General features: G+C 48.9%; 1 protein-coding gene across 1 annotated transcript; it reads left to right on the top strand.

Annotated features, from left to right (window-relative positions):
• The first annotated feature begins 162 nt into the window (after positions 1-162).
• Positions 163-17,795, top strand: LOC144496878 (small ribosomal subunit protein uS7). Its single transcript, XM_078217463.1, has 6 exons — positions 163-293; positions 3,179-3,284; positions 10,522-10,731; positions 12,393-12,521; positions 13,953-14,051; positions 17,676-17,795. Exons 2-6 carry the CDS (start codon positions 3,180-3,182, stop codon positions 17,742-17,744), a joined length of 612 nt encoding a protein of 203 aa, XP_078073589.1. The 5' UTR covers positions 163-293; position 3,179; the 3' UTR covers positions 17,745-17,795.
• The last annotated feature ends 1,017 nt before the right edge of the window (positions 17,796-18,812 follow it).

Raw genomic sequence — 18,812 nt, 5'->3', positions numbered from 1 at the left:
CCTGGAAGAAAGATGGCGTCCTGGCACGTACAGCAACTGAGCATGCGCCCTTCCGTCAGCGGTTTCAACCTCCCGCCATCTCTGGATGGCAGGGTTCCACGCCGGGTGGCGGTGGCCCCGCCCCTCCAGATGTCCCGTCTGAAAGATGGCGGTGGTTGAAGCCGCTGAGGGAAGGGCGCATGCTCAGTTGCTGTACGTGCCAGGACGCGTGCTCCGCGGAGCAGGGCCCCTGCTTTTTGACGCCGTGCAACCCGCAGGCTGGTCTTTTCGGTGGCGGATCCTGAGCTGAGCAGGTGGGAAATGGCGGCGGCGGCGCTTCAGTGGCCGCGGCCTGGTGGGGGAAGGAACAGAGCCCGGCACCGGGGGAGAGGAATAACCCGGGAGGAAGGGGATTCTCAGCAGCGGGGTGGGAGTGCAGGATGTGGCCCGGAGCCTCTGTGCTAGGCCGCGGCTTCGGGATCTGGTGTGGGCCGAGGCCGGGGGAAGCGGGGAGAGAGGGAGCTGGGGAAGGTGACAGGAGCAAATGCACAGAGAGAGAGTGTAGAGGGATCTGGGTGTCCTGGTGCATGGATTGTATTAAGTTAATGTGTGATTGGGATATGAAGACACATCACTGCCTAAAATATAACAGAAAAGCTGAAGATTGCTGAAACTGTACAGAAAATGCTGGGAAATCTCAGATCTGTGCAGGGAGAAACAAAGCTAACAGAAAATAGGAGCAGGAGGAGGCCATTCGGCCCTTTGAGCCTGCTCCCCCATTCATTATGATAAGCCCCCCCGCATATTTAATCTAAAATGACCCCGAGAGCCCCGGCGTTAGTTGTGGTACGTGAGGGGGGTGGCAGAGACACTGAAGGGGTTTTTAGAAACTGGGAGAGGGGTCATCTTCGCATCTCGGGGTGATCCCGAGAGGGAGCCATTTGTAAATGGAGGAAAGCAGAACCCGATGGCAATTTATGTAGGAACACAGAACTTAACGAGCAGGCACCAAGGCCATTCGGCCCTTCAATGCTGAATGCTCCACCGTTCAATTGAGTGGCACAGTGGTTAGCACTGCTGCCTCTCAACATCAGGGACCCAGTTTGGATCACTGTGTGGAGTCTGCACATTCTCCCCGTGTCTGCGTGGGTTTCCTCCAAGTGCTCCGGTGTCCTCCCAAAGTCCGAAAGACGTGCTGGTTAGGTGCATTGGCCATGCTAAATTCTCTGTGTATCTGAAAAGGTGCCGGAGTCTGGCAACTTCGGGAGTTTCACAGTCCCTTCATTGCAGTGTTCATGTAAGTCAACTAATAAAAAACTAAGATCATGGCCGATCTGGTTGTGGTCTCAACTCCCCTTTGCCATCTGCCCCACCCCAGTAGCATTCACTCCCTCTTCCATCAATAATCTATGTACTCTGTCTTGAATTAATTCAATAACAACAGCCGCAACTGTTCTTGGGGACAGACAATTCAGCAGACAAACAACCCCTTGGGAGAGAAAAATATCCCATCTCCAGGAGTCTAATCCCACTGCCCCCCCCCCCCCCCCCCAAGTATCCTTTGATCCCCTTCGTCCCAGCAACTATATCCAACTTCTTGGAAACATGCAATGTTTTGGCCTAAACTGCTTTCTGTGGTAGTGAATTCCACACATTCACCACCCTCTGGGTGAAGAAAATTTCTCCTCATCTCAGTCCCACAAGGTTTACCCCGTATCCTCAGGCTGTGACTCCTGGTTTTGCCTCTGAATAAGTCTTCAGAGAAATGTAATGTTCAGCCTTTATCCCATGAATGGCTGCTTCCTGCTTCTACGTCTCGTGGCCTTGTTACAAGGGGAGTGGATTGTAAAAGCGGGAATGTTTTTTCACTGCAGCTGTACAGTGTTGTAAGAGAACTGAGTGTAGTTTGGGTCTCCATGTTTTGAAAAATAATAGATATAATTATGTTAGAAGTCGCCATTCAGAGAATTTGACATAATTTATTATTATTGTTACACAAATTGCTGTTGGTTCCTGTTTTGCTCCATTTATAAACAATCCCCTTCTCAGGATCATCCTGAGATGCGAAGATAATCCCCAGCGTCTGCAGTCAGCTTCTTAAAATCTTTTCATTGTATCTGCCCCCCCCCCCCCTCCTGTACTGAGATCGGGACTGTCTTGATTGGCTGTCTCAGCTGTGTCATTCACTTCCACTTGGCTGCCTTGCCCTGAGTCCTGAACCCCCATCTTCTGCCAGTTTCTCTCTGTCTGCCTCTTGCCCTCACTAAACTGCTCTGATCACCCAACCTTCCCTCCAGACACACTTGCAATGCTGTCCCTTCCCACTCCCACACTGTTGCCTGTGATGTCCCTTGAGGACCCACCCCTGCTCCACTCCCAGTTACCGGATATCATTGGAAACCATAGCGTTAGTTTTCACATGTATGCTGACGATACTCTGCTCTACCTCATCGCCACCTCCCTTGAATCCTCCGTGTTGCTAAGTTATCAGATCATTTATCAAACATCCAGCACTGAATAGACAGGTTTATCCCTCAAATGTCTGAGACTGAAGCCATTGTTTTTGGTCCCCGCTCCAAACTTTGTTCCCTGGCACTGCCTGAGACTGAACTGACCTGTTTACGATCATGGTGACGCGTTACATTAACGGTGCTATGAGAGTCTTGGTCTTCGACTCCCTTTGCCTGCTGCCTGAGAGACCAATATCCCACTGGCCTTAAATATTCTGAATGATGAAGTGTCCACAGGCCTCTGGGGTAGAGAATTCCAAATATTCACAACCGTTTGTGTGAAGTAATTTCTCCTCATGCCTAATGATTGGCCCCTTGACACTACCCCGTGTCTCAGATTCTCCGACCATAATGGGAATAATCTCTCGGCACCCACTCCATCAAGCCCTTTCAGATTTTGGTGGCTTGCAATGAGATTGTGTCTCGATCTTTAAACTCCAGAGAATATAAGCCCAATTTACTCACCTTCTCATCATAGGACGACCCCCTCATCCCAGGGACCAATCGAGTGAACCTTTGCCTCCAATGCAAATATATCCTTTCTTAAATGTGGTGATCGAATCTGCACGCAGTTCTGTGAACATGATGCACAACAGCGGGTCTTCTGTGTTGGGGTTTGGAGTTTTTTTTGCATCTCGATTTTAAATTGGAAATAGACTGATGTCTTTTCTCTCTCTCTCTCTCTGAAGAATGACTGAGTGGGAGGGTGTGCCCGCGGTCGCAGAGACCCCCGAGATTAAGCTATTTGGGAAATGGAGCACGGACGATGTTCAGATCAATGACATTTCGCTACAGGTGCGTGAGGCTATTCCTTTTCGCCTTTCTGGGTTGATCGGGATTTGCCCGTGTGCAAGACGCCGGGTGGAATTCGGAAGGAGGCTTGTCTCTTCTGGGCCTGCCTACCATTGTTCCCGCTGGGAGCAGAGCTTCCCATGGACATGGGTGGGTGCTGTATCGTGCCTGCCTCCCGTTAGCCGGAGAGGCTGATGGTGTTCTGGGGAAAGCAATCAGAAGGTTGCTGGCTCGATTCCCACTGAGCACAGCAATCTGGGCTGACACTGTCGCTGCAGCACTGAGGGGGTGCTGTCATTCAGATGAGATACTAAACCGAGGATCCGTCCACACACTCCCAGGATGACCTGCCTTGCTTCCATGGGGAGATAGGATTCTGCAGAACGGCCATGCTGTCGGTAGAGGAGAAGAGAGAGAACCTGGGACTGGTTTTGGAATGAGAAGCGAGGGCACCGCTTTTGCTAAAATGGTTGGCCAACTCTCTGACTGTCCGTGGTGCTCTGTAGATAAAACCTGGAAAGAAAGGCTTGTGCCTTTAGACTTGTAATGTGTGAATCGTGGGGAACGATTTGGGCAAGTGTTGCTGCAATATTGTGTCTCTATGGTGGTTGTTGGAGAATAAGTACTGTTCAGCACACTGGGATAACACCCTTACTCCTCTTCAAAGCACTGCCAGGGGACCTTTTACTTCATCCTGGGAGAGTGTGGACGGATCCTCGGTTTAATGTCTCATCTGAATGACGGCACCCCCTCAGTGGTGCAGCGACAGTGCCAGTCCAACCAGTAACCTTCTCATTGCAACGTGGCAGTGCTACTGAGCTGCGGCCGCCCACTCCCGCTGTTTAAATCACCCTCTCCCCAGCATTTGTGGTCGAGTTAATGTCGGAAGACCCGCAGTTGGAGGGACTGCCTCGCCACACTCTGCGGAAGCAGAATTGGGATTCAGGAATGTCTGAGCCAGCGCCTCGGCTTGCTGGATCCACCGGTGCCAGCCCCTCAGCCAAGCGACGATTTCTCATGAGTGCTGCCAGGCACCAGTCAAAGGTGGGCATGAGATCTCGCCCAGTGTTGTGACCCCGAATGCTCCCCCCTCAACCAATGTCACCAGTCGTAGATTCTGTGCTGTTTTGATCCTCGTGGGTCCTTGTGCACAATATAAGCTGTTGTGTTGTGAAGTAACAGCCCTTTAAATGTAAGGATGCTTCATGTCTTGGTACCTGGCTGGCTGTATGCAGGGTGAGGCCCTTTGGTCCATCGTGTCAGTGCCAGCCATCAGACGCCGAACTATTCTAACCCCATTTTCCAGCACTTGGTCGTAGCCTTGTACTCCATGGTGTTTCATGGACTCATCTAAATGCTGCCCCCAGAGATCTCAGTGGTGGTAAATACTGACCTCTAGTGGCTTCATTTGGAAGTCTGGTCATCAGGCCAGGAAAACACAACACAGCTCAGCCACTGGAGCTACTAGATCATAGAATCCTACAGTGCAGAAGGAGGCCATTCAGCCCATCGAGTTTGCACTGACCACAATCCCACCCAGTCCATATCCCCATTACCCCTATACATTTACCCTAGCTAGTTGGCGGCACGGTAGCACAGTGGTTAGCACTGTTGCTTCACAGCTCCAGGGTCCTGGGTTCGATTCCCGGCTTGGGTCACTGTCTGTGTGGAGTTTGCACTTTCTCCCCGTGTCTGCGTGGGTTTCCTCTGGGTGCTCCGGTTTCCTCCCACAGTCCAAAGATGTGCGGGTTAGGTTGATTGGCCATGCTAAAATTGCCCCTTAGTGTCCTGAGATGCGTAGGTTAGAGGGATTAGTGGGTAAATATATAGGGATATGGGGGTAGGGCCTGGGTGGGATTGTGGTCGGTGCAGACTCGATGGGCCGAATGGCCTCTTTCTATGCTGTAGGGTTTCTAAGTTAGTTCCCCTGACACTAAGGCAATTTTTGCATGGCCAATCCACCGAACTAGGGACGTGTGGCAGAGGTCACCGCTTGACCACATTAGACCATCTGTGAGCCAGTTGGCCTTTTGCATTGATCTGCTTATTAGTTTGTCAGTGCTCAGTTTCCTTTCCTAATGTTAAACACAGCAACTACAGGCCAGTCAGTTTACCTCTGGTGTTGGGAAAGCTTCTAGAAACAATCATTTGGGACAAAATTAATAATTGCTTGGATATCTTGCGGGTTACCTTTGACCAGAACCTGAACTAGACCAGCCATATAAATACTGTGGCTGCAAGAACAGGTCAGAGGCTGGGAATTGTGTGGCGAGGAACTCGCCTCCCAGCTCCACAAAGCCTGTCCACCATCTATAAGGCACAAGTGCACTTGCCTGGGTGGGTGCAGCTGCAACAACACTTAAGAAACTGGACACCATCCAGGACAAAGCAGCCCCACTTTATCAGGACCCCACGGCACTCACCATCCTGACTTGGAAATATATTGGCCGTTCCTTCACTGTCACTGGGTCAAAATTCTGGAACTCCCTCCCTAACAGCACACTGGGTGTACCTACATGACACAAACTGCAGCAGTTCAAGGTGGCAGCCTGAAGGGCAACTGGGATGGGATCGGCAATAAATGCTGGTCTAGTTAGCAATGTCCACATCCCATAAATAAATGAATAAATAATAAAAGTAGGTTAATTAAGCAAGCATTTTTAAGGCAAAATTGTGTTTAACTTGCTGGGGTTTTTAAAGGGGTAACCGAGCGTCACCGAGGGTGGCATGGTGGCACAGTGCTTAGTGCTGCTGCCTCACAGCGCCAGGAACCCGGGTTCAATTCCCGGCTTGGGTCACCGTCTGTGTGGAGTCAGCACATTCTCCCCATGTCTGCGTGAGTTTCCTCCGGGTGCTCCGGCTTCCTTCCACAGTCCAAGGATGTGCCGGTTCGGTGGATTAGCCATGCTGAATTGCCCCTTAGTGTCAGGGGGACTAGCTAGGGTAAATGCATGGGGTAATGGGGATAGGGCCTGGGTGGGATTGTGGTCGGAGCAGACTCAATGGGCCTCCTTCTGCACTGTAGGATTCTATGTGGGTAATGCTGTTGATGTGGCGTACATAGGGTTCCCAAAGGTGTTCTATGTTGTGCCATACAACAGACTTGTGAGCAAAGTTATAGCTCGTGGAATAAAATGGATAGTAGTAACATGGATACAAGATTGGTTGAGTGACAGGAAATGGACATACTTTGGTTTGGAGGAAGGTTTGTACTGGAGTTTCCCAGGGGCCCTTGCTCTCCCTGATTGTGTATTAAGGGCCTTGGTGTATCTGGCAAAATTTGCATTAAAATGATACCAAACTTGGGAGCACTGATCTTTTGAGGAGGATGGTGTAGAACGTCTGAAGGACGTAGGGTGGCATTGCAGAGAAATGTGAAGTGATTTATTTTGGTTGAAAGGATGCAGAGAGGCAGTATAAAAACTGTTTTTAAAGTGGGTACAGGAGCGGAGAGGGCTGGTTGTGTATGTGCACCATTTGAAGTCTGGTGGAGAGTGATTAATAAAACATACAGTATCCCAATGGGGACCGAGAGTACAAAAGTAAGGATGTCATGTTAAACCCGTGTCAAACACTAGTTTGACCTCAGCTGGAGTATTGTGTCTCGTTCTGGATGACACACTTTTGGAAAAGTTTCAAGGCCTTTAAAGATGAACGTAGAAAATATTCATGAGACTGATCCCAGCGATGGGGAACTCCACTTCCGCAGGTACATTGGAGAAGTTGGGACTGTTTTCCTTACAGAATACTGAGAGGAGATTTAATAGAGGTATCTAGAATCATGAGGGGTCTGGGCGGAGTAGATAGAGAGAAACTGTTCCCATGGTGGATCGATTGAGAATGAAAGAGCACAGATTTAAAAGAATTGGCAAAAGAAGTGATAGGAAAAATGTTTTCACGCAGAGTGGTTAGGATATTTTGAGTGTGGTGGTGGCTGGTTCAGTCGAGACTTTCTTGAAAGTGGAATATTATCTGAAACAGATTCAGAAGTGTGTGTGATCTGAGTGTTCTTGTGCACGAGTCTCAGGAAGTGGGTGTGCAGGTACAGAATGTTATAAGGAAGGCAAATGGAATCTTGGCCTTTATTGCAAAGGGTCCGGAGTATAAAAGTAGGAAAGTGTTGTTACATTTGTATTAGGCACTTGGAGTATTGTGTTCAGTTTTGGTCACCTCCTTTGAGGAAAGATGTGGTGGCACTGGAGGCGGTTCAGAAGAGGTCGCTAGATTGATTGAGCTCTGACGAAGGGTCACCTAGACCCAACTTTGGCTCTACTCTCTCTCCCCACAGATGCTGTCAGACCTGCTGAGATTTTCCAGCATTTTCTGTTTTGTTTCAGATTCCAGCACCTGCGGTATTTTGGTTTTATCACTAGATTGGTTCCAGGTTTGAAGGGGCTGTCGTACAAGGAGCAGTTGAGTATCTTGGGCTTGTACTTGCTGGAGTACAGAAGAATGAGAGGGGGATTTGATTGAAGTATATAAAATACACAACGAGATTGATAAAGTAAATGTGAACCAAATGTTCCCCCTTCTGGAAGAGTCTAGGACAAGAGGTCATAGTTGTAGAGTAAACCCGGAGGGAGGTGTTGACCCGTTAGAGAAAATCTCCATTACAAGGGAGAAAGTGTTAGGTTTTTTAGGGAACATTAAAACTGACAAAGCCCCAGGGCCTGATGGCATCTATCCTAGACTGCTCAGGGAGACGAGAGATGAAATTGTTGGGCCTCTGACGGAAATCTTTGTTGCTTCTTTGGACACAGGTGAGGTCCCTGAGGATTGGGGGATAGCGAATATGGTCCCGTTGTTTCAGAAGGGTAGCAGGGATAACCCGGGAAATTATAGGCTGGTGAGCTTGACGTACGTGGTAGGGAAGTTGTTGGAGAGGATTCTTAGAGACAGGATGTATGTGCATTTAGAATGGAACAATGTCATTAGTGACGGACAGCATGATTTTGTAAGAGGGAGGTCGTGCCGTACAAATTTGGTGGAGTTTTTTGAGGAAGTGACAAAAACAGTTGACGAAGGAAGGGCCGTGGATGTCTATATGGATTACAGTAAGGCATTTGACAAAGTCCCACATGGCAGGTTGGTTAAGAAGGTTAAGGCTCATGGGATACAAGGAGAGGTGGCTAGATGGGTGGAGAACTGGCTTGGCCATAGGAGACAGAAGGTAGCGGTCGAAGGGTCTTTTTCCGGCTGGAGGTCTGTGACCAGTGATGTTCCGCAGGGCTCTGTACTGGGACCTCTGCTGTTTGTGATATATATAAATGATTTGGAAGAACTGGTGTTATCAGCAAGTTTGCGGATGACCCGAAGATGGCTGGACTTGCGGATAGCGATGAGCATTGTCGGGCAATACAGCAGGATATAGATAGGCTGGAAAATTGGGCGGAGAGGTGGCAGATGGAATTTAATCCGGATAAATGCGAAGTGATGCATTTTGGAAGAAATAATATAGGGAGGAGTTATACAATAAATGGCAGAGTCATCAAGAGTATAGAAACACAGAGGGACCTAGGTGTGCAAGTCCACAAATCCTTGAAGGTGGCAACACAGGTGGAGAAGGCGGTGAAGAAGGCTTATGGTATGCTTGCCTTTATAGGACGGGGTATAGAGCATAAAAGCTGGAGTCTGATGTTGCAGCTGTATAGAACGCTGGTTAGGCCACATTTGGAGTACAGCGACCAGTTCTGGTCGCCGCACTACCAGAAGGATGTGGAGGCATTAGAGAGAGTGCAGAGAAGGTTTACCAGGATGTTGCCTGGTATGGAGGGTCTTAGCTATGAGGAGAGATTGGGTAAACTGGGGTTGTTCTCCCTGGAAAGACGGAGAATGAGGGGAGATCTAATAGAGGTGTACAAGATTATGAAGGGTATAGATAGGGTGAACGGTGGGAAGCTTTTTCCCAGATCAGAAGTGACGATCACGAGGGGTCACAGGCTCAAGGTGAGAGGGGCGAAAATGAGGCCCTATCATTATGAACTTTAGAATAAGGGAACAGTATAGCTTTTTTTTTACAACGGCGATGTGTGATCAAAGAGAAAATAAACATAGAGTGAAGTAATTAGTTGCTTCATATTGTCAGTTCGATTCATGATGTTTATATTGATTAATAATATTAGTTGGGTGTATATGGAATGTAATATACAGACTTATGTAATGTGATTGGCCACGCTAAAATTGCCCCTTAGTGTCCGGAGATGCGTAGGTTAGAGGAATTAGCGGGTAAATATGTAAGGATAAGAGGGAAGGGCCTGGGTGGGATTGTGGTAGGTGCAGACTCGATGGGCCAAATGGCCTCTTTCTGCACTGTAGGGTTTCTTTGATTCTATAACTCCGATATTAGAGGGATGTTTTTTACACAGAGGGTGGTGGGGGCCTGGAATGCGCTGCCAAGTAGGGTGTTGGAGGCAGGCACGCTGACATCGTTTAAGACTTACCTGGATAGTCACATGAGCAGCCTGGGAATGGAGGGATACAAACGATTGGTCTAGTTGGACCAAGGAGCGGCACAGGCTTGGAGGGCCGAAGGGCCTGTTTCCTGTGCTGTACTGTTCTTTGTTCTTTTGTAAAGGTGGGGGAGACGTTTAAGACCGAGATGAGGAGAAGCTACTTCTCAGAGGGTTGTGAATCTATGGAACTCACTGCCCCAGAGTGCAGTGGATGCAGAATCAATGGATTCAAGGAAGAGATAGATAAATATTTGGCCCAATGTGGATAAAGGGCTATGGGGAAAAGACAGGGAAGTGGAGTTAGGATGAGACGGAGATCAGCCATGATCATATAGAATGTCGGAGTGGGCTCGAAGGGCTGAATTACCAATCCTAGTTCCTATGAAAAGGAGAAATGTAGGATTACAGGGACAAGGCGGGGGGAGGGACACTGGAATTGATTACTCATTCGGGGTGGCGCAGACACAGTGGGCCGAATGATGGGCTTCCTCTGCTGTAACCATTGTAATTCTAATCTTGATATGATGGGATGTGAATCTGGGTTTCTAGTCCAGTACAGTGTAGTGTTTGTAGGGTGATGAGTATTCTGGTGTGTGCTTTTTGTTGCATTAGTCTGACACAAAGGAATCTTGCTTGCAGACCTCCCTGGATTAAGTACTTACACCACTGGCCATGGTTTCCCAAAGGGGAAAGTGTTCCTGTGGATTACCACTATCTTGTTTGCCAAGTCAGCTCCAGTTGAGTGTGGTGCCTTGTTGAACTCCCTCTTTCTTTTCTCCCCTCACCAGGATTACATCGCTGTCAAGGAGAAATATGCCAAGTACCTCCCGCACAGTTCTGGGCGCTATGCTGCCAAGCGTTTCCGCAAGGCCCAGTGTCCCATTGTCGAGCGTCTGACCAACTCCATGATGATGCACGGGCGCAACAACGGCAAGAAGCTGATGACTGTACGGATTGTGAAGCACGCCTTTGAGATCATCCACCTACTGACCGGCGAGGTGAGTGGGCTCTGGCACAGGGGCTAGTAAGGGAATGCCGCCTTCCTTGTCTTCCAGGAGAAAGATAAGGTGCAACACTGACTTGATGTATTTAGAGTTAGACCTGCGAGGTGGTTGGTGCTTTGTTTATTCTCCCGAGTGCGCATGAGTATTGTCGTGTAAATGCCAGTCAGATTTTCTTGTGGAACAGCAGAGCAAACTGAGGTTTCACTGCCCCAACTGTGTTAGTCGCCAAAAAAGCTGGTCAGTGCAGGTCCCTCCCCTCCCCATTTCTTGGGGCTAAAGCGATCAAGGGATTGGGGGTGGAGGGGGGGGGGTGTGAAATGGCACCCCCTTTCCTGTCCCTCCCAGACCAATGGCAGGGTCCCCAGTGTTCACCTGCCAGCCTCCCTGTCGATTATTTCCCACCATCTCCAGTGTGATTCACATCCTCCATCAGCATTCCCTTTATTCCTGGTTTTGGTCATTCCACCCTGCAACAGACCCCCATCCCCTCCATTTCCCTCCTTTCTGTCCTTGTCCCACCCTCCCCTTTGCTCAAACACGACTACATTTTCCCGGCTCTAATGAAAACTCAGACACCGTTAACACGTTGACTTTTGTTTTTCTCGCCACAAATTAGCTGCTGAGTATTTCCAGCATTCGATGTTTTTATTCCACCTTCACCGTGCTGCTTTTTAATTTGCCCCAGCTGTATGTTCTCTGCCTGCTTCTGCAGTCTGGCCTGTAGGTGGCAACCAGCCTCAGCTCTTTACACATACAGTACAGAACAGAAAGGGACCATTTGGCTCCTTGGCCCTGTGCCTATTGGCAGCTCTCTGACCTGTGGCTCTGGCTATGAACTTGCAGCTGAGCCACCCTATCAAGGCTGCTGCCTCGGAACAGCAGTCAAAACATTCTGTGGTGATTTATCATGCCACTGTTCGTGGGAGTCAGAGGTGCACTAACAGCAGTGATTACAGTTTCAAAGTGCTTTGGGATATCCTGAGGAGAGTCATTCTTTCTGGCTCCTGCCCCACGCGATCCTCCTGCCTCACTTCATCTCCCATACCAGCATGGTCTTCCTATTCCTTTCTCAGCTTCCCCCGAAACGTATCTACACTGTTCACCTCAGCCACTCTTCATCGCCAGTCCACATTCTCACTTCTTTCTCTATCTGCCCCTGTCTCTCTCCCTCCCTCTCTCTCTCCGACTCCTCTCTCTCTCTGTTTTTCTCGCTCTGTCTGGCTGTCTTGTTGCTAACTAGTTAGTATTTATGGACACCAGCCTCATGCATTAATCGCCCCTCAAAATGAAAAGCATCTTTTCTGTATCTACCCTATTGAAGCCTGATTGCTGGACATCATGTCTTCTGCACATGAGGCCTGTGAAATAGGGCCAGGGTTTGGGGGGATGGGCTTGTTGTTCTCTGGCTTTAAGCAGCACTAACAATTTCATATCCGTTGCCTGTCCCGAGGGATCCTGAGCAGTGGCAGTGAGTTGCTGCCTTGCTGTGCTGCAGCTTGCATTCTGGGGGTCAACCAAGTAATCCGACTTGCTCCCTGGCATTCTCAGTGCGGGAGTGTAGTTGGTTCTGAGTAGTCAGTCACAGCTGGGATGTTAGTGTGGCGTTTGTAAACCCTGTGAGCTGTGTATGTTAACCACGCTCTTGTGTTGTTCAGAACCCACTGCAGGTACTGGTGAATGCCATCATCAACAGCGGTCCCCGTGAAGACTCCACCCGTATTGGCCGCGCTGGTACAGTCAGGCGGCAGGCTGTCGATGTGTCCCCACTGCGGCGAGTTAACCAGGTACTTCTGCGGCAAGCTAGTGCAGAGAAAGTCGTGCCACGGTGACATGCTGGGTGGCTTTTTTTATTAGTGTCACAAGTAGGCTCACAGGTTTCGGAACCACTGAAGGATTGGGACCTGAGCGATGTGCCCAGTGCTCCCTCTGTTGGTGTGTTCTCAGACTTTTGTATCTTTTTCCCGAGGGAAGAAGGTGGAAGAGCGAATGACTGGGGTGCATGGGGTCCTTAATTATGCTGGTTGCTTTTCCGAGGCAGCGGGAAGTGTAGACACAGAGTCAATGGATGGGAGGCTGGTTTACGTGATGGATTGGGCTACATTCATGTCCGTTTGTAGTTCCTTGCGGTCTTGGGCAGAGCAGGAATCATACGAAGCTGTGATACAGCCAGAAAGAATGGTTTCTATCTGTAAAAGTTGTTGAGAGTTGTAGTCACCGGAACAAGGATGAAGTCATTTAGCCCTTTGAATCTATTCTGGCGTACGGTTGGGTCGTGGCTGATTCAATATTTTAAACCCTGTTTACTTAACTTGTTTCTGTAACCCTCAAATACACGAGCCCGTTAAATGGCAGTCAATTGCTTGGTGTAGGATATGATCTGCAGTCTGATGTCTTGGTATTGCATTGAGGGGGTGCTGCATTGTTGCTGGTGCTGTCTGTTGAATTAGACTGAAGCCTCCAGACGCTTGTTTGGGTGAGAGATGAAAGATCACGCGGCCCTGTTGCAAGTGGCAGTGCTCCCTGTTGCTTTAGTCAGTCACTGAGTAAACTGGTTAACCCTCATTGGTCTTTGCGGGGAATTGTCACGTGAAAAGTGGGTGCAGAGTGCTTTTGGAGAAGGGGTCTGGGGACTGTGAAAGGGGCTTTATAAACACGAGTCATCCTCCTTTTCTGGAACATCCTGGGAATGCGAAAGATGTAATGTAAATGCAAGTTTGTTCATTAATGCAGCACCATAGATGTTGGCTCCTGGATTAGGGTACAAGCTAGTTACTTGTCAGGATTGTACCCCTGAAGGGAAGCGATGGCCTAGTGGTATTATCCCTAGACTATCAATCCAGAAATTCAGCTAATGTTCAGGGGGCCCGGGTTCGAATCCCGCCACGGCATATGGTGAAATTGGAATTGAATTTAAAGAATCTGAAATTAAGAACCTGCTGATGAAACCATTGTCGGAAAAGCCCATCTAGTTCTTTCTTCGGGAAAGAAATCTGCCGTCCTTACCCGTCTGGCTTACATGTGACTCCAGAGCCACAACAATGTGGTTGACTCTCGGGCAACTAGGGATGGGCAATAAATCCTGGCCAGCCAGCGACGCTCCTACAAATGAATTTTTAAAAAATGGCCCGGGCTCTTGAAACACCGCCCCCCTCCACCACCACCCCCCCTGTCACCTATTTATGGTCTGAATTATTTTTCTTGCTCCTGTGTTTCAGGCTATCTGGTTGCTGTGTACTGGGGCCAGGGAGGCTGCGTTCAGGAATATTAAAACCATTGCAGAGTGCCTGGCTGATGAGCTCATCAATGCTGCTAAGGTAAGCCGCTGTCGCAGCAGGGGACTTTTACTTTAAAACAGAAAAGGTCAATTTTCAATGGGAGCGCTTGAGGCTTGGGCTGGGTCACCTCCTGTCGTGGCAGGAGGCGCTGGTGGGGGCGAACTTAATGTAAACAAGGGAGTGTCACCATCGTCAATCCTGTAAAGGGTCATGTCTCAATCACTAACTTTCCTTTGCTGTCCCTCCGAGGACTTGCTGTGTCATTCTGAGTTTCTGTTTGTTTAAAACCTTCTTTTGTGCTTGAGGGTTATGAGCAGAGCGAATCACTGGATCAGTCTGCCTGTTACACCACAGGTAATTTACCCAGAATTGGCAAGAAGTCAGTTTTTATTAACCCCTGATTTGGAGATGCCGGCGTTGGACTGTAGTGGCACAGTAAGAAGTCTCTCAACACCAGGTTAAAGTCCAACAGGTTTATTTGGAATCACCAGCTTTTGGAGCGCAGCTCCTTCCTCGGGCCAGTGGGTGAAGTGGAGCGGAGAAACTGCGACATCTTCTCCGGAGCCTTCAACATGTCATCGATGAAGACGAACATCTCGCCAAGGCCATCCCCACACCCCCCACTACTTGCCTTCAAACAACCGCGCAACCTCAAACAGACCATTGTACGCAGCAAACTACCCAGCCTTCAGGAGAACAGTGACCACGGCACCACACAACCCTGCCACAGCAACCTCTGCAAGACGTGCCGGATCATCGACACGGATGCCATCATCTCACGTGAGAACACCATCCACCAGGTACATGATACATTCTCTTGCGACTCGGCCACCGTTGTCTACCAGATACGCTGCAGGAAAGGATGTCCTGAGGCATGGTACATTGGGGAGACCATGCAGCCGCAACGACAGCGGATCAACGGACACTGCTCGACAATCACCAGGCAGGAGTGTTCTTCAAGGCGGCCTTCAAGACACAGCGCAGAATTGCCGAGCAAAAACTGATGGCCAAGTTCTGCATACATGAGGACAGCCTCAACTGGGATATTGGGTTCATGTCACACTATCTGTAACCACCACAACTTGCCTGGACCTGCAAAATCTCACTAACTGTCCTTGGGAACTGCGTTTCACTTGCATCTCTTTCAATTTGGTCTATTGCATTCGCTGTTCCCAATGTGGTCTCCTCTATGTTGGAGAGACCAAGCACAGACTGGGTGATCGCTTTGATGAGCACCTTTGGTCTGTGCGCAATCAGGATCCTGACCTTCCGGTTGCTGCCATTTTAACACGATCCTGCTCCCATGCCCACATGTCTGTCCTTGGCCTGCTGCAATGTTCCAGTGAAGCTCAACACAAACTGGAGGAACAGCATCTCATCTTCCGGCTCGGCACTTTACAGCCTATTGTTCTCAGCATCGAATTCAACAACTGATGACCCCCCCCCATATCTCCATCTGGCACAGCTTGCAGCTTCTCTGCTGTATGGCCATTCACACCTTTATTCTCTCTGTGGACAGGTATTAACAGTCTTTTCCCCTGGTTTCTGTGCCTATGACTCATCTTTCATTCCCTCGCCCTGCAGTATAAATATCTCCCACTTTCTATGCCTCTTATCTTTGACAAAGGGTCATCTGGACTCGAAATGTCAGCTCTTTTCTCTCCTTGCAGATGCTGCCAGACCTGCTGAGATTTTCCAGCATTTTCTCTTTTGATCTTGTAATTGAGTTTGTGTCTTTGTGCCCTGTTTGTGAACCAAATCCTGCACTCACCTGATGAAGGGGCAACGCTCCGAAAGCTCATGATACCAAATAAACCTATTGGACTTTAACCTGGTGTTGTGAGACATCTTACTGTGCCTGCCCCAGACCAAGGCCGGCATCTCCACATCAGGACTTTAACCTGGTGTTGTGAGACTTCTTACTTTATTAACCCAGGGTGGTTTTGTTTCTGAAAGGACAGTGGAAACAAATTTCATGCCAGCGATTTAAATGGGAACTGGACAAACCATTTTTAATGGTGAGGGTGAGTGTGTGAGACGGATTGGATCGCCCTTTTCCAGTCTCTTGTGCAATATATCGAATGACTTGCAGCGGCGGGTTCTGGGTTTTGGAGTGCTATTAAACACACTTCAGTCTGAACTTCCCCCTGAGCCCTCCTGAACAAACCGCATTCTTCATTTTAAAACACTCTTCTACCTTGTTTCAGATGGCATTCCTCCTTGCCTCAATGTGTAGATCTTTCAAGTTTATTTATTAGTGTCACAAGTAGGCTTACATTAACACTGCAATGAAGTTACTGTGAAAATCCCCCAGTCGTCACACTCCGGTGCCTGTTCAGGTACACTGAGGGAGAATTTAGCATGGACAATGCACCTAACCAGCATGTCTTTTGGACTGTGGGAGGAAATCTGAGCACCTGGAGGAAACCCATGCAAACACGGAGAATGGGCAGACTCTGTACAGTGACCCAAGCCGGGAATCGAGCTTGGGTCCCTGGCGCTGTTGTTTATTTGGTTTGACCTAAAAAGAGGGCAGCAGTGCTAACCACTGTGCCACTGGTTGCATTATCTCAGCTGTCACCCACGCACCCACTATTTCCATCGCACTCTGATCATTAGGAATGCTGCATTGTAGGTGGTGCCACTCTAAGGATGCCTGGGTAGATTGTGGTTAGAGATCTCGTGACATTCATTGATAGGAGCAGTGAGATTTATCTGACCAACATTCCTCCCTTGCCAAACACCATTTTGTAAAGAGCAGTGTGAATGCTTGTGTATTTATACTAAGCTTGACTCACTCTGCAATCTCTGAGCTGCAATTCTCATGCTTGACTGCTCCTCCTGGTTTATCATTCACGCTAGGTTTCTGAGCCTGTTGCTTGTATGAATGAGAAGGTGCCCTGGTCCACATTTGGCTGCTCTGGACTTGCCTGCCCTGAAGCTACTCCCAGGATGAGCACTTGTCTCATTTGACCTCAGACTATTCTGTTGCTTGTTGGGGGCAAGCTTGTATAAAAGTTAAAAGCAGCAGATTGGGAGGCCCTTTCTCTTACAGCCAGACACATGGCCTGAACCGCCAACGAATGCGACCCAAGACAGAAAGCTGCCGCCATCTTTGAGTATTTGGTACCTCCTCTTTGGCACCGTGGCGCAATGGTTAGCACACAGCTGCCTCATAGCGCTAGGGACCCGGGTTCAATTCTGGCCTTGGGTGATTTCGTGGAGTCTGCACGTTCTCCTAGTGTCTGCGTGGGTTTCCTCCGGGTGTTCCGGTTTCCTCCCACCGTCCAATGATGCGCAGATTAGGTGGATTGGCTGTGCTAAATTGTCCCTTAGTGTCCCAAGATGTATAGGTTAGGGGGATTATTGGGGTAAATGCATGGGGTTATGGGGATAGGGCGAGGTGAGTCTTGGTAGGATGCTCTGTCAGAGAGTCAGTGCGGATTCGATAGTCTGAATGGCCTCCTTCTGCCGGGATTCTATGATTCTTTTTGAGCATGTAGGTTCTCCACTGGACCACATGGGTCAGTCTTGGCCTTGACTAGGTCGGGTGAACATTTGGGGTGGGATTTGTGACTGAAAAAATGGTGGTGGCAGCAGGGTTTCTGGACTGCCCCAGCAGTCCCCAGGTTAGTAATGATTCATTCTTGTTGTCATTCGCAGGGTTCCTCCAACTCTTATGCCATTAAGAAGAAGGATGAGCTGGAACGTGTGGCCAAGTCTAACCGTTAGTTTTGTAACATCTGGCCAAAAACATTCTCTAATAAAAGTGTTCAAAAGATACCTTGTCGTCTCTGCTCGTCATAAAGAATGGTTTGGGGCAAATGAGGGCTGCTGAATGGATCTGTGCTTTGATATTGTACTGTTCACTGTATTGAGTGTCAGTTGTGGCTCAGTTGGTACCATTCTCGCCTCCTGAGTCGCAAGATTCCAACTTCAAGTCCCGGTCCAGCGCAAAGATTTAGGCTTGTGCTCCAGTGCAGTGCTGGTGGGGAAGGAGTGCTGCACCGTTGGGCAAGTCGTTAAACTGAGACCTCGTCTGCCACTCCGAAAGATCCTATGGTAGCATACTTCAAAAGAGCAGAGACCCTCCGTGTCTTAGCCAATTTTTATCCTGCCATCCGGATCACAAAAACACAGTATCTGGTGATTGTTGCTGGTGATTGAAGTTGGTGGGGCGGGGGGGAGGGGGATTTGCACTGTACAAATCGGCTGCTGAGTCTCCTACAGCACATCGGCAATAGTGGCCACGCGAGGAAAAGCATTTTTGTGCAATGGTTTAAATCTGGCATGCACTGGCCCAGTGTGTGTGGTGGGGGGGCTTTCAAAGAAGAATCTGATAATCATCTGAGAAGAGAGAGTTTGCAGAGCCAGGGGAGTGGGGTGAGATGAGCTGTTCTGGCAGAGGGGACACAAGAGGTGGTCAAATGGCTGCTTCCATACTGTGACAATCGAAAGCTCTTTAGTACAGCGCTGAGCACGCTTCAAAGTAACCTGTCGGCTATAAAGCACAGAGACATCCGGTGGTCCTGAAAAGCTCTGTATAATTAAGATTTTTTTTCGTTAAAGCTTATCCTTCTCTGAAACATAATCTGTTTTTGGGAGCTTGTGTGGAAATTGGTTGCTATGTTTCCTGCAATATATTGGCAAAAGAGACATGAAGGAAAAAATATTTACGATGTCGAGTTCCCTGCCCGTGAGTTGTATGGAGGCAGATTAGCTTCTGTGCTTCCTTTGTTGCGAAAGTGAGGGCACTTTTTATAAAGTGTTTCCTCCTTGTGTGAAATACATTGCGGATGT

This window comes from Mustelus asterias, chromosome 8, assembly GCF_964213995.1.
Source record: "Mustelus asterias chromosome 8, sMusAst1.hap1.1, whole genome shotgun sequence".
Taxonomy (NCBI): Eukaryota; Metazoa; Chordata; class Chondrichthyes; order Carcharhiniformes; family Triakidae; genus Mustelus; species Mustelus asterias.
This window is presented reverse-complemented; position numbering and strand designations above follow the sequence as displayed.